Source organism: Nothobranchius furzeri, chromosome 2 (assembly GCF_043380555.1).
Source record: "Nothobranchius furzeri strain GRZ-AD chromosome 2, NfurGRZ-RIMD1, whole genome shotgun sequence".
In the NCBI taxonomy this organism is placed as follows: Eukaryota; Metazoa; Chordata; class Actinopteri; order Cyprinodontiformes; family Nothobranchiidae; genus Nothobranchius; species Nothobranchius furzeri.
The window spans coordinates 44927741-44941424 of record NC_091742.1 but is presented as its reverse complement, the minus strand read 5'-3'; the positions used below and the strand labels follow the sequence as shown (position 1 = coordinate 44941424).

The 13684-nt window shown below is 43.5% G+C and overlaps 1 protein-coding gene across 3 annotated transcripts in view; it reads left to right on the top strand.

Moving 5' to 3' along the window:
* Positions 1-13684, top strand: part of cdhr2 (cadherin related family member 2) — a 34646-nt gene that overhangs the window by 14465 nt on the left and 6497 nt on the right. For all 3 annotated transcript variants that reach the window (XM_054737213.2, XM_054737214.2, XM_054737215.2), the window contains exons 18-25: positions 41-110; positions 192-776; positions 873-944; positions 3258-3307; positions 3384-3535; positions 3677-3773; positions 3856-3944; positions 4044-4124. In XM_054737213.2, the coding sequence (XP_054593188.1) occupies positions 41-110; positions 192-776; positions 873-944; positions 3258-3307; positions 3384-3535; positions 3677-3773; positions 3856-3944; positions 4044-4124 (1196 nt within the window). The remainder of the gene's footprint in view (positions 1-40; positions 111-191; positions 777-872; positions 945-3257; positions 3308-3383; positions 3536-3676; positions 3774-3855; positions 3945-4043; positions 4125-13684) is intronic.

Here is a 13684-nt window from a genome sequence, read left to right as displayed (position 1 = left end):
ACGCATCATGAAATAATTGTTCACCTCTCATGTGTCTTAGGATGTTAATGATAACTCGCCTAAATTTGAAGACAACTCTTACAGTTTCTCTGTTAAAGAAGGAGAAAAGGGTTGGTATAGTCTAAATGAAAGACCGTTTACGTTCCTGACAGTGTGTTAGGATCGTGATGCACTTTCTTTTATCCAATCAGGTGCATTAGTTGGCACAGTTCACGCTGAGGATTTGGATCAAACGGCAGACTTCAAGCGTATTTCCTTCAGCATTGCTGATGGAAGCTTTGGCAGTTTCACCATTCGGACCTTTCCGGATGTGAGAGGCTACAAAGGAAACATTTCTGTGGACCAGGACATCGAGCTGGACTATGAGACACCACCTAACCGTTTCAGACTGGTGGTGGAAGCAGCAGATCTGGAACAAAAGACAGCCTCTGTGGTGGTGGATGTGAACGTGCTGGACGTGAATGACGAGAGGCCCCAGTTCAAGCCAACAGAACCCGTGTCTGTGAAGGAGAACACCACCATCAGCAAGCCTGTTGGGAGGTTCACGGCACACGACAAAGACACCGACCATTTCCTGGTCTTCCACCTGGAATCTGTCACCTGCAGATGTAATGACTCGCTGACACCCTGTGAGTGGTTCACCCTCGACCCAAATGGGGATGTCAGAGTCAACCCAGCCCACACAGTGGATTATGAGCAGTGCGTTCAAGCTGTGGTGGAGGCCCAGGTGGTGGACGAGAAGACAGAGAAAGGCCAAAATAACAGCGTGACACCAGGTCAGAACAAGAGCTTTGAGGAAAAACAGTAAAACTCTAAAGTCTGAAACCGCTCACTCACAGTCGGCTCCTCTCTGTCTCCTGGTGTTCTTTCAGGACAAATGCTGATCAACATAGAGGACATCAACGACAACACTCCTCAGTTCATCTACTCAGACGCTGTCTTTGGTGAGAGCTCAGTTACTGAAAACAACTTTTACTGACATCTTTTCTCACATTCAGATCTTTTCTAAATGTTAAGGTCATATTTCTGCTCCTCCCGACTGTCACACACTGCGTTTCCATGCACATCAGTACACCGACGTATTGCCCAACAAAGACTCACCTTTGTTCATTGCATGTAAACGTGTTAGTCTGGCTTAAGGCGGACTGGTACGAATCGAGCTGAAGCACCCAGATAATGCCGCAGCAATCCGAGTACATCCTGCATGTAAACGGGTCAGTCTGAACCAAGTACACATGGCTGCAGCACGCAGAAAGGGGCGGCGTCTGACAACTGGCCCAACGCCGCCCCTTTCTGCGTGCTGCAGCCAGGTCCTTCTCAACTATACCGGTAGGACGCTCACGTTCCGGAAGTGACGAGACTGCGGAAGCAGTCTTCTGAAAAGACCATTGTCACAAAGCAAGACGCGTAACGCCATAAAACCGGAATGAGCTGTGCTGCTGCGTTGTTGTTGTGCATATTCCGTCTGCTTCACTCCCGCCAGCCCGTTCACTGCTTCAGTTGCTATAAGCTAACCGGAAGAATGCCAACATGAGAAGGGGCGTGTCGCCAGCTCCTGTACCGGAGTGGAGGCCGGTTTTCTAACGCACATGTAAACTAGGATAAAGACCTGAATCAACTTAGCTGTCGGTCAGTGCGCATGTAACCACACTGACTGAAGGTTTGTCTTTAAATAACTTTATTATCCAGAATCCCACACTGTGTCCTCGGCCCGACAGATTGTGTCACAGAGAATTCCCCCCCCCCATAGCCTTGTTGTTGTTCAGGATTTTGACGCTTTTCTCTCAAAGGGGAATTTGCTCCATTTGTAGCTTAATGACATCCAAACTCTTCTGGGATGCTTCTATTCTTTTAGCCTTATGAGCATCAACAACTTGTTCACGTCCGTTCAAACTAATTAATCTTCAACATGTGATTTTAAGGTTAAACCGATTCTTTTATTTCTGATCATTTTTAATTTAACTCAAACACAAACTAGTAAAGTTTGCTTGTTTTTCACCGCTTAACTCAAATATTTGTGTAAATATTAATCCTACATTTTTTTATTATTTGATTTGAAATAATTTACACAACGTATTTAGTTTTTGGAAAATAAATATGAATATGAACACAGGATGACAAAATACATGAAAACACAGATATCTGTTTGACTTTTGCTATTTAAAAGTGACGTGTATTTAGCTTTAGCGTGTAGCATGAAGAACACCAGCAGATTTCATGATCACAGAGGATTGCAGTAAATAGACACAATAAAATTTTTACTTCGTAATTAAAAGCCTTTTTCTCAAATCAGCGTAATTCTGCCAGCATGGCAGGAATACGCCGTGGCGGCATGGCGTTGCAGGAATTTAGCAGCATTTGTGACGCCATGCTTGGTAGTAATATTGCCGCAGTGCCAGATGTGTGAACGCAAATTACGCCTTGGCGCAACAGAGGGAGGTGTCATGATGACGTGGCGAGTTACTGCCGAGCTCCGGCTGGCAGCTATGCTGAAAATGAAAGTAAAAACAGCAGTAGGTTTTGCTTTTGTAAACAGAATCAGCTGAGGTGGCAAACTGGAGCGCAGCAGCATTCCAGGAGCTTCTCTCCATTAGAGCTGGAGCTCCGGTCACCAGAAACTGCATGGGGGATGTGGACAGACACCTTTAGGAGCGGCTTGTTGGACACACTTTATGAGTTCCACGGCAGCACAGAGCCCACCCCACACCCCATACTGCCATTGTGTAATCTTTTGTAGAAAGGACACGATTGCGTGACATTACCGCCATGGTCTGACCACTTATAAACGACCCAAGGCTCCCTGACGGCAGCATTGTCTTCTAACAGAGGCTCTGAAGCAGAAGAGGGTAATCCTGGTCCTCAGCAGGTTTTTTTGTTTCTCTGCTTAAACACACCTGGCTTAACCCTCTCAGGCTCAAAATAAGTGTTGATAAAAGGACGAACAACTAAGTCCTTCAGGGGAACTTCTGAGTTAAAAAATGCTCCTGAAACACGAATGTGGAGTAACCAGGTAGGCAGGTTTTAACCTGCCTCCAGAGGGTTGAACTGCTGGTGATTAACAGGCTGTTGCAGAGCCTGATGAGCTGCTGAACAGATGATTTCATCCAGGAATCAGGTGTGTTGGAGCAGGTAAACAACTAAAACCTGCTGGATAGCAGGATTGCCCACCTCTGAAGAGTCACTTAAAAATGTTTTCTTGAGAATAAAAGAATCAAACCTTCAGTTTTGTTTAACACTAATTCACCCCCTCTGTCCAGTCGTGGTGTCCGAAGGAGCAAATAAAGGAACATCCATTGCCAGAGTCACTGTGAGTACGACTGACTGAAACGTGTTCCACCCTATTATTGTGAAATTTTTCTGAAAACTCTTCCTGCTGCTTCCAGGCTTCCGATTTAGACTCTGGAGTAAACAAGCAGATTGACTTTAAAGTACAGACTGTCAGGTTTGTGGACAAGAACAACCAAATATCCAACATGAGCGTCGTGTTCGAGGCCATCACTTCACAACAGAAGGATATTTTTGTTGGACTGATTCAGTAAGTCATCTATTACAGCTGAAACACTTGTTGTAGATTTCTACCCGACGTGGAGCTTGAGCTTGTTTGGTCCTATTTTACGGTGCTCATTGTCTTCTATATATAGATGCTTAATATTTACTTGTTTTCCATTTCCTCTAGAACTACTAAAAGCCTTGAAATAAACCTGAAAGGAAAATATTTGGTAACAGTCACAGCGACTGATACTGGAGGTCTGCAGAGCAGCACTGTATTGGAGGTGAGAGAATAAATGGATGATTTCATCAGCAACAACCAGACAGATTAAACACTATTAACATTTATGTGCTTTTAATTTGTAGATCTTCACCGTCGATCAGGAATTTAAGGTTAAGTTTGGATTTGTAGTTTCTGTTCAGGAGGTTGAAGAGAGGCGTGATAAGATCACCAGGTTTGCTTTTATTTTAGTCAAATTTGAATCTTCTTCCTTTGAACAGAAGAAATGTTAAAAAACCCTTAAATCTGGTTCCTTCCTGTGGGATCTTTCCAGGGTGCTCATGCAAGCCACAGGCGCTTCGGTTGATATTGTTTCTATCTCTGAAATGAAAACTGCCAAGGATGAAACAAACAGGCAAGTTTCTCTGCACTTAAGTACACCATGTATAACATCATGTATGCATTATATTATAAGTGGCCTGCTGGCTGCAGCTCTGGGGTTAGATGTCACTTTTGGGCTTCTTTGCAGTGGATTTGTCACTTTAACAACTAAAAAGGACTTTACATGTTCATGATGGCAATAGAAAAGGTTTGTGGGTTCTCCTTAACAGAATAATACTAATCACACAACGGTGAGCAGGGCTAAATGTGTGTGTTCTGTATTGAAAAGAAATATGTGTGTGTGTGTGTGTGTGTGTGTGTGTGTGTGTGTGTGTGTGTGTGTGTGTGTGTGTGTGTGTGTGTGTGTGTGTGTGTGTGTGTGTGTGTGTGTGTGTCAGGGTTATGGGAGGCAGTGGGGCTGGCATTCTCCTGAAGTATTCAATTCAGCTTCAGGTTGTTGCTGCGCCAGGACGCCAGGCGTTCCACCTCCCCTCTGTATGCAGACTCGAGCCCATCTGAAATGAGGCCACTGAGAGTGGTGTCATCAGCGAACTTGACTATTTTCACAGACTGGTGGCCTGAGGTGGTGTAGAGGGAGAACTACTTACCACAATTATTGTGTTTATTTTACTCCACAATTATTGCACCTTGTTTCATAATGGAAGAGGGACTTGAAGCTCACTAAACTCAGCCTTTTCCTTGTCTGTGTCTGCTTCGATTACATCAATTTGGTGAGAAGCATTTGTATTCCTACATGTGTTTTCACACAAATCCTACAAAAACTTTTGCTGATCGTGCCTGGCATCAAAATGTAACTTTAAAATTCACGGACATCATATATTAAATACATGGCACATATCAAATGGGATTAAAAAGAGCTTTTGTAGCTTACTTGCATGCATTTTTTTCTTATTTACAGGCACCCACAGTCTGGAAGTAGATGGGTGTGACTTAGTCTCTCCTCCCCTTAAAAAATAGATGGTGAAACTCTAGGACAGCGGTACTCTATAGGCGGCCTGCAGGACAGGTCCTGATGTTGTTCCTGGGATCTGCTTTAGCCACTCCTCTAGCTTGGCTTTCTCAAATTCAATTCAAGTTTATTTATATAGCGCCAAATCATGACAAGAGTCGTTTCAAGCCACTTCACATAATAAACATTCCAGTACAGGTCAGTTCATTAAGCCAATCAGTAAAAAAGTATCCTATATAAGGAACCCAGCAGGTTGCATCAAGTCACAGACTAGTCAGTGACTATACAGCAATCCTCATACTAAGCAAGCATTTAGCGACAGTGGAGAGGAAAACTCCCTTTTAACAGGAAGAAACCTCCAGAGAATCCTGGCTCAGTATAAGTAGCCATCCACTGACAGAGCAGACACACACACACACACACACACACACACACACACACGCGCGCGCGCACACACACACACACACACACGCACGCACGCACACACACACACAGCAATGTTTCTGTGGTTACATTGTGATGTCTTGGTAAATATTCTATTTGGTGAGAGATAAACGTTATTGTATTTATCCTAGTGGATCTATAATTAAACGGATAAACTAGTAGTAGCACATCCAACGTCAAGGAAAGCAAAAAGTTATTATCAGGAGAGGGAGAATGTTTAAGTGGTTAGCAGCAGTGTGCTAGACGATGGCCCCCTCCATGAGGCCACCACAGCTCAGCAGAACGTCGTTGTAGCTTCTTCTGGGGAGAAAAACACTTAGAGAAAATAAAGTTAACAGCTGAAATTGCAGAAAATAGTACAGTTAAAGAGCAGATTGGAGAAGAAAGTAGTAGAGTGTGAAAAGTGGTCAGTGTATCCTTCAGCAGTCTAAGCCTATAGCAGCATAACTACAGAGATAACTCTGGGTAATCTATCCTATTTAGATGGAGGCATGTTGGAGGCAGGGCAAGGGAGAGCCGTCTTTACCGACTGTACACTCCACCTCCCTCTACTCCCCCACTTGTCCAGATTTAGGCTAACATCAGATTTTAACCATAGGCCCTATCAAATAAACATGTTTTAAGCCTAGTCTTAAAAGTAGACAGTGTCTGCCTCACGGACTAAAGCTGGGAGCTGGTTGTCATGTTCTGGGGGAGGTGTCTAACCCAAGACATGCAGAATCAAGCCACTGACACAGAATGATGGGAAAAAATAAGATTTTATTTTTGGATAACAACAACTAAAAGCGCACTGGGAATTCCAGTGGACAGGAACTGGGAATGCAGCGTCTGGAGGGGGACAGCAGAATGAGGTGAGTCCTAAGGAGTAAGTCAGTACTGGAAGGTGCAGAGTAGAGACTCACTGGGTTGTGTGGGATTAGGGCAGAGGGGATGATAATGAGCTGGGGAGGGCGGGGGGTGGGTGTGGCGGGTGGGTGGGTAGGTGGGGGTGGGGTGGGGGTCCAGGGATGGAGAGAGGGAGGGCAGGGAGAGAGCGGGTCGGTCAGGATGGATGGATGAACGTGGCAGAGAGATTCCAGAGTCCTATGGAGTTGTGGTGTTGAATCCTGATGTGTTGACACCTGAGGTAGGTGAGCAAACGCACAAAATCACACGAGTCCAAAAATATACGAGTTATCAAAAAACCTGAGATCAAGATGAAGGCTGGAAACTACCAAACAGTAGCGGCGTCAAGCTGTGTTCTTCATCCACCTTAAGTAGCAGACCCGCTGACTGCTGACCAGCTGCAGCTGTAGCTCCCTCTCCTGCAAACACACACTCACAGATGGTTTAGTGAGAGGAGTACTCACCCAGGCTCATGACACTGGTTCCACAGGAGAGGAGCCTGATAACTAAAAGATCGGCCTCCCATCCTAATTTTAGATATTCTGGTAACCACCAGTAAACCTACAGTCTGAGAGCAAAGTGCTCGGTTAGGAACATATGGAACAATCAGATCACTGATGTATGATGGAGCTTGATTATTAAGATATATATATCTTAATATATATATATATATATATATATATATATATATATATATATATATATATATATATATCTTTATATATATATATATATATATATATATATATATATATATATATATATATATATATATATATATATGTATATGTAATAAGGAGGATCTTAAAATCTATTCTGAATTTAACAGGTAGCCAATGTAGGGAAGCTAAGACAGGAGAGATATGATCTCTCTTTTTAATTCTCATCAGAACTCTAGCTGCAGCATTTTGGACAAGCTGAAGACTTTTAACTACATTCTGTGGACTTCCTGAGAGTAATGAATTACAGTAATCCATTCTTGATGTAATAAATGCATTATGAACCTTGGTGTAATTCTGGACAGCACCCTGTCTTACCATTCTCATATCAGTTTTGTCACTCGATCAGCTTACTACCACTTGTGAAATATTAACCGCTTACCGTCATCTCTGTCCAATCACTTCACTGCTATTTTAGTAAACAGCTTGGTCACTTCTTGCCTAGATTATTTTAAATCACTCCTTTTTGGTCTGCCAAATAAGTCTGCATAAATTCCAACTGGTCCAATGCTCTACTGCATCATCACGAATGCACCGTCTTCTAATCACATCAACCCCGTTTTGTTTATGTTTATGTTGATGTATTTAGCAGACGTTTTTGTCCAAAACGACTGACAAGTGATAATGAAGCCAGCAGGTTGTCATTGAGGCAACAAACACTAATCAGTAATTCCTAGGTGGCATTGAAGCATTATAATGAATCATGAAGGGAAGTGAACAAGGAGTAGACAGTAGAGTGGGGGATGGGTGTAGGGAGGGTGCTAGTTTAGAAGATGCTCTCTGAAGAGCTGGGTCTTCAGGGGTTTCTTGAAAATTGTCAAGGATGCCCCTGTTCTGGTAGTGTTTGGTAGGTCATTCACATCTGTGGAAAAACACATGAAAAAAGTCTGGATTGTCCTGAGCGTGGTGTAGGCACTGCTAACTGATGATCCTTTGATGACCGGAGCAGCCGTGACGTAAGCCTTTACAAGAAGATTCAGGTGGATGGGAGCCGTACCATCCAGTAATTTGTATACTACTGTTAGCAATTTGAATTTGATGTGTGCAGCTGAGTGGCATATTGTGTTAGGTATGGTCTGATCTGTCATATGTTATACAGCACAAAATGACATGAACGAGCGACAGAGGCAACGTGATCTTTAAAAGTCAGCTGGTCATCAATCACAAGACCCAAATTTTGAACTGCGTTTGAAGGAACCAGAGATAGAGAATCATTTTGGATTGAGATATTGTGTTGTATGGATGGCTTTGCTGGGATGAGAAGTAATTCAGTTTTTGAGAGGTTGAGTTGGAGATGGTGAGATTTCATCCATCTTGATATGTCAGAAAGACAGTCCGAGATTCGTGCAGAGACTGTGAGGGCATCCATGGTGAACAAAAGACAGAACTGGGTGTCGTTGGCATAGCAGTGGTAGGAGAAGCCATGTGATTGCATGGTCTCACCCAGTGAGATGGTGTACATGGCAAAGAGAAGAGGTCCTAATAAAGAGCCCTGTGGGACTCCTGTGGCAATATGGTGAACAGCAGAATATTGTCCAAGCCAAGATACACTGAATGGTCGTCCTGTCAGGTACAATTCAAACCAGGAGTGTGCTTTCGCTGTGATGCCCAGAGGGTATGCCCAAAGGAAGCTGTGTCAAATGCAGCCAATAAGTCAAGCAGGATAAGTACTGAGGATTTGGCAGTCACTCTAGCTTCTAAGAAGTTTGGACACACAGTTCTCAGTGATGGGGGTAAATAAAGAAAAGGATGCAGTAGGACTTCTCTTGGTCAGGCTTGAAATACTTTTTTGTAGTGAAGGCTCAGGAGTGGCCAGCTCAGTAAACTGTTTGCTTATAACTGAAACTTTGTCAGTGAAAAATTAGGTAGAGGTGTCTGCCTCCATCTTTTAGTTAGGGTTGCTGGTTCTTTGCTTTGGTTATTCTTTTCTTTCTGTTGCTGTTTGTTGTTTTCCTTTGTTTATTGCCCATGTCGGGTATCCGCATGTCTTTAAAGCGTGTTGTATGTGTTTGTCCTCTTGTTTACGGCCTCTTTCTTCTGTTATCATGTTTGCTCGGTGATATAATGTTCTGATTACTGACATTTTGTGTATGGTGGGGTGTTCTGATGTCCATAATAGATATTGGTCTGTGTGTGTTGGTTTCCTGTATGTGTTTATGTTTAGGGTCCCGTCGGTCTGTCTGGTGATTTTCATGTCCATAAATGCTATGCTGCCTTCTGTTTCTGACTCATAAGTGAACTCTATGTTGCCTGTGTCATCAATGTTATTTAAGTGTTGTGTTAGTGTTTCTGTTTGTCCTTTTGGTATGATTTCCAGTATGTCGTCTACGTAGCGTTTCCACAGTTTTATTTTGCAGTTGGGGGGGGGGGGGGGGGGTGGTCAGTGGCTATGGCTTTTTGTTCTAGGTCTTCCAAGAAAAACTGGCACAGGGTGGCTGATAACGGGTTACCCATGGCGAAGCCTTCCAGTTGTTTGTATATTGTGTAATCATATGTGAAGTAAGTGGAGTTAGCTACCAGTCCTATCAGTTGTGCTATGTCATCTGCTGTGAGGTTTGTTCTTTTGTGTAAAGTCTTGTCCTGTCTGATTCTGTTAACTACTATGTCTATGGTTTTTTGGGTTGGTGTTTTTGTGAACAGGGATGTGACGTCATGTGAGATGAGTATGTCGTTATCTTCTATTATAATTTTCTTTAGTTCTTTTGCCAGTTCTATGCTGTTTTTGCAGTGTTGATCTGTGTTTCCTAAAAAACGGGGTGATGATTTTGCTGATTTATCTTGCCATGTTGTATGTTGATGTACCTATGCTGTCAACTATTGGTCTAAGTGGAGTGTTTTGTTTGTGTATTTTTGGTGTTCCATATATTCTTGGTGTTATGTTTGCCATAGGAATCCAGTGTTTGTACATTTTTTCTGTTATTTTGTCTTTTTCTTGTAGTGGCTTCAGTATTTTTTTCATGTTTTTCTTAATGCTTTCTGTTGGATCTTTTTTAAGTATTTTGTATGTATTTTTGTCCTCTAGTATCTGGTTCATCTGTTGTTTATATTTTTTCAACACCGCAAGAACACACCAAAGATGTTTAGAGGTGTCTGCTGATAGATTGCTGGTAGGGTGGAGGCAAAGGGTTAAGTAGAGTTTTGAATGCCGATTATAGAAGTGCTGAGCATTTTGTCAGTATCAAGCTTTCTTTACATCAGTGATGCTGGCAGAGGATGAGAACAGTAATGCCTGGAATTTTGATGGATCAGCAGGATCTTTCATTTTGTGCCATTTCAGTTTCCGCAGCTCTAAGATTGCTGCGTAGAGACTGGAGGGTATCATTTAGCCGAGGGTGCGACTGAGAGGATCTAGTGCCTGAAGGGCACAAGTTGTTGAGATAAGAGCAAAGTGTGGAGCAGAGTGACTGAGTGGCATCATTCACTTCAAAGGCAGAGAATGTGCTAGGGCAGTGGTTCCTAACCTGGGGGTCCCGACCCCACAAGGGGGCGCCAAAGCCTTTCAGTGGGCCGCCAGGACCTCTCCACTTCAAGGGGTTAAAACTTCATTTATTACTTGTTTACAGCCTACATGTTGCTCACTTTTTTTTCATGAGTGAAAAGTTTACTGATATTAAGACAGGAAATGATTAGTACAGAAAAAGTAACACACTTTTAAGAACATTTTTCTCAGCTCACTGTTTTATTTTCAAGTGTCAAAAGTTCATTAAAGATAGGACTGGTTGATTAATCACAGCGTTTACAGTAAATAATCTAGTATGAACAGTAATATACACATTTAAGTACATTTTGCTCGGTGTATTTTTTATGTGTCAAACGTTTATTGAAAGGAATGATTGATTTATCAGTGTATACAAGAAACAATGTGTTCAGAAAAGTAATACAAACTGTCAAGCACATTGTGCTCTGTTTGGTTTTGTTAATGACTTTGTTCTGTACTGGAGCCTACTATTACTGTTATCTGTTGAATCAAAGCATATTAAAATGTGCTTGAACAATTTTATCATTTCTTAATAATGTTTGTACTGGAAGAGAGAATGGGAGGGGGTCGTCAAAAATTTTACTGGTAAAAACGGGGTCCCTTGGGAAAAAGGTTGGGAACCACTGTGCTAGTGGATGGGAGAGTGGAGGCAACAAGAGAGGAGAAATAATGGGTGCCAGATTGCGGAGGTTGCAGCAGAATTAGACCATTAAGGTGGAGGCAGTGGACCTCCCCTGGAGACTCAAGCTGAAGTGAATTAAGTAATGATCGGGAAGATGCAGCGGTATGGCACAGTTTCTTGCGAAAGTGAGATCAAGTGCTTTTCCAGTTTGGTGACTTGGAATACTTTTTACCAGTTTTAAATCAAATGATAACACGAAGGACAGGAAATCTGATTAGCTAGGATTGTCCAGGTGAATACTCATGTCTCCAAGGACCATTGTGGGAAAGTCATGCGCAGGAATGGAGGAGAGCAGGGTGTCAAGTTCATCTAGAAAGTCTCTGATTTGTCCTGGTTGTCGATATATAACAACCATAAAGAATTTTTTCAGTGCAGTTAGCCCGAATGGGATGGTATTAAAAAGATGTGTACTTAGTATTGAGTAGCAACTGACTGAATTTCCATTTGTTGGAAATGAACATGCCTGTTCCATCACCTCAGCCAGATGCAGGAGAAGTGTGGGAGAAAGTGTGGTTGATTGAGAGTGCACAACTCTTAGCAGAGCAAAAACAAGACGACGGTTATTTAAAGCTTCTCCAGATAACTAAATGGTTAACTCACCTGAAACAAAATAGGCTTCCGGGGTTTCATTTGGTAATTTATTTGTAATATGAGGCATGCAGCAAAAGGTAGATAGTTATGCCGATCGCTTCAGCGCTGGGTAAATCCTCCAGGGGAAAGTCTGACGTGTGTCATAAAGTAAAGGAATATGTATTTTTTCGTGATATCATGTCTGTGCCTTAGTGCTATTGCTTTCGTCCATTGTGCTGTGTTTTGCAGTGAAGCAAAACACCTTCTGTCCCCCATTTGAGTTTTGCGCAACTGCAGTCACGTGAGTGAAATCCAGCAATTACCAGCTGAACTCAGGAACACCACTATCCTTCAGCGTTTCACGGCTAAACTCAAAACTCACCTGTTCAAGATAGCCTATTCCCTATAACCGTGTGTTTTATCATGTTTTGGTTTTACTACTTACTGTATTTACTGATGTTGTGTGTGTTTGAATGTTTTATTTCCTTTTGGCAAATGGTAAATGGCCTGTATTTGATATAGCGCCTTCTAGAGTCCTGGAACCCCCCAAGGCGCTTTACAACACAATCAGTCATTCACCCATTCACACACACATTCACACACTGGTGGTGATGAGCTACAATGTAGCCACAGCTGCCCTGGGGCGCACTGACAGAGGCGAGGCTGCCGAGCACTGGCGCCACCGGTCCCTCCGACCACCACCAGCAGGCAACGTGGGTTAAGTGTCTTGCCCAAGGACACAACGACAGTGACAGACTGAGCGGGGCTCGAACCTGCAACCTTCCGATTACGGGGCGAGCACTTAAAGCGCCTTGGGGGGTTCCAGGACTCTAGAAGGCGCTGTATCAAATACAGGCCATTTGCCATTTACCAAAAGGAAATAAAACATTCAAACACACACAACATCAGTAAATACAGTGAGCACTTAATTCCTGTGCCACCGTCGCTGAACCTTGAGTTTTTAGAAATGTGCTTCAAATAAAATGTATAATAATAATAATAATAATAATAATAATAATAATAATAATAATAATAATAAAGGATTTTAGAACCAAGTACTGACCAAAACAGTGACACCTTGTGAAACCTTACTGAAAATTGACTTCTTTTTTTTTTTTTTACCATGACTTTGTAACTATCGGGTATTCACTGGTTTGTATTTTACCCTACAATCACCTACTGTTGATTGTCTCGTCTCTCGTCTCGTCTCGTCTTCCTCCGCTTATCCGGGTCCGGGTCGCGGGGGCAGCATCCCAACTAGGGAGCTCCAGGCCGTCCTCTCCCCGGCCTTGTCCACCAGCTCCTCCGGCAGGACCCCAAGGCGTTCCCGGACCAGATTGGAAATGTAACCTCTCCAACGTGTCCTGGGTCGACCCGGGGGCCTTCTGCCGGCAGGACATGCCCAAAACACCTCCCCGGGGAGGCGTCCAGGAGGCATCCTGACCAGATGCCCAAACCACCTCAACTGGCTCCTTTCGATCCGGAGGAGCAGCGGTTCTACTCCGAGTCCCTCCCGAATGTCCGAGCTCCTCACCCTATCTCTAAGGCTGAGCCCGGCCACCCTACGGAGGAAACTCATTTCGGCCGCTTGTATCCGCGATCTCGTTCTTTCGGTCATTACCCAAAGCTCATGACCATAGGTGAGGATTGGGACGTAGATCGACCGGTAAATCGAGAGCCTGGCTTTCTGGCTCAGCTCCCTCTTCCCCACGACAGATCGGCTCAGCGTCCGCATCACTGCAGACGCCGAACCAATCCGCCTGTCGATCTCCCGATCCCTCCTACCCTCACTTGTGAACAAGACCCCGAGATACTTAAACTCCTCCACTTGAGGTAGGACCTCTCC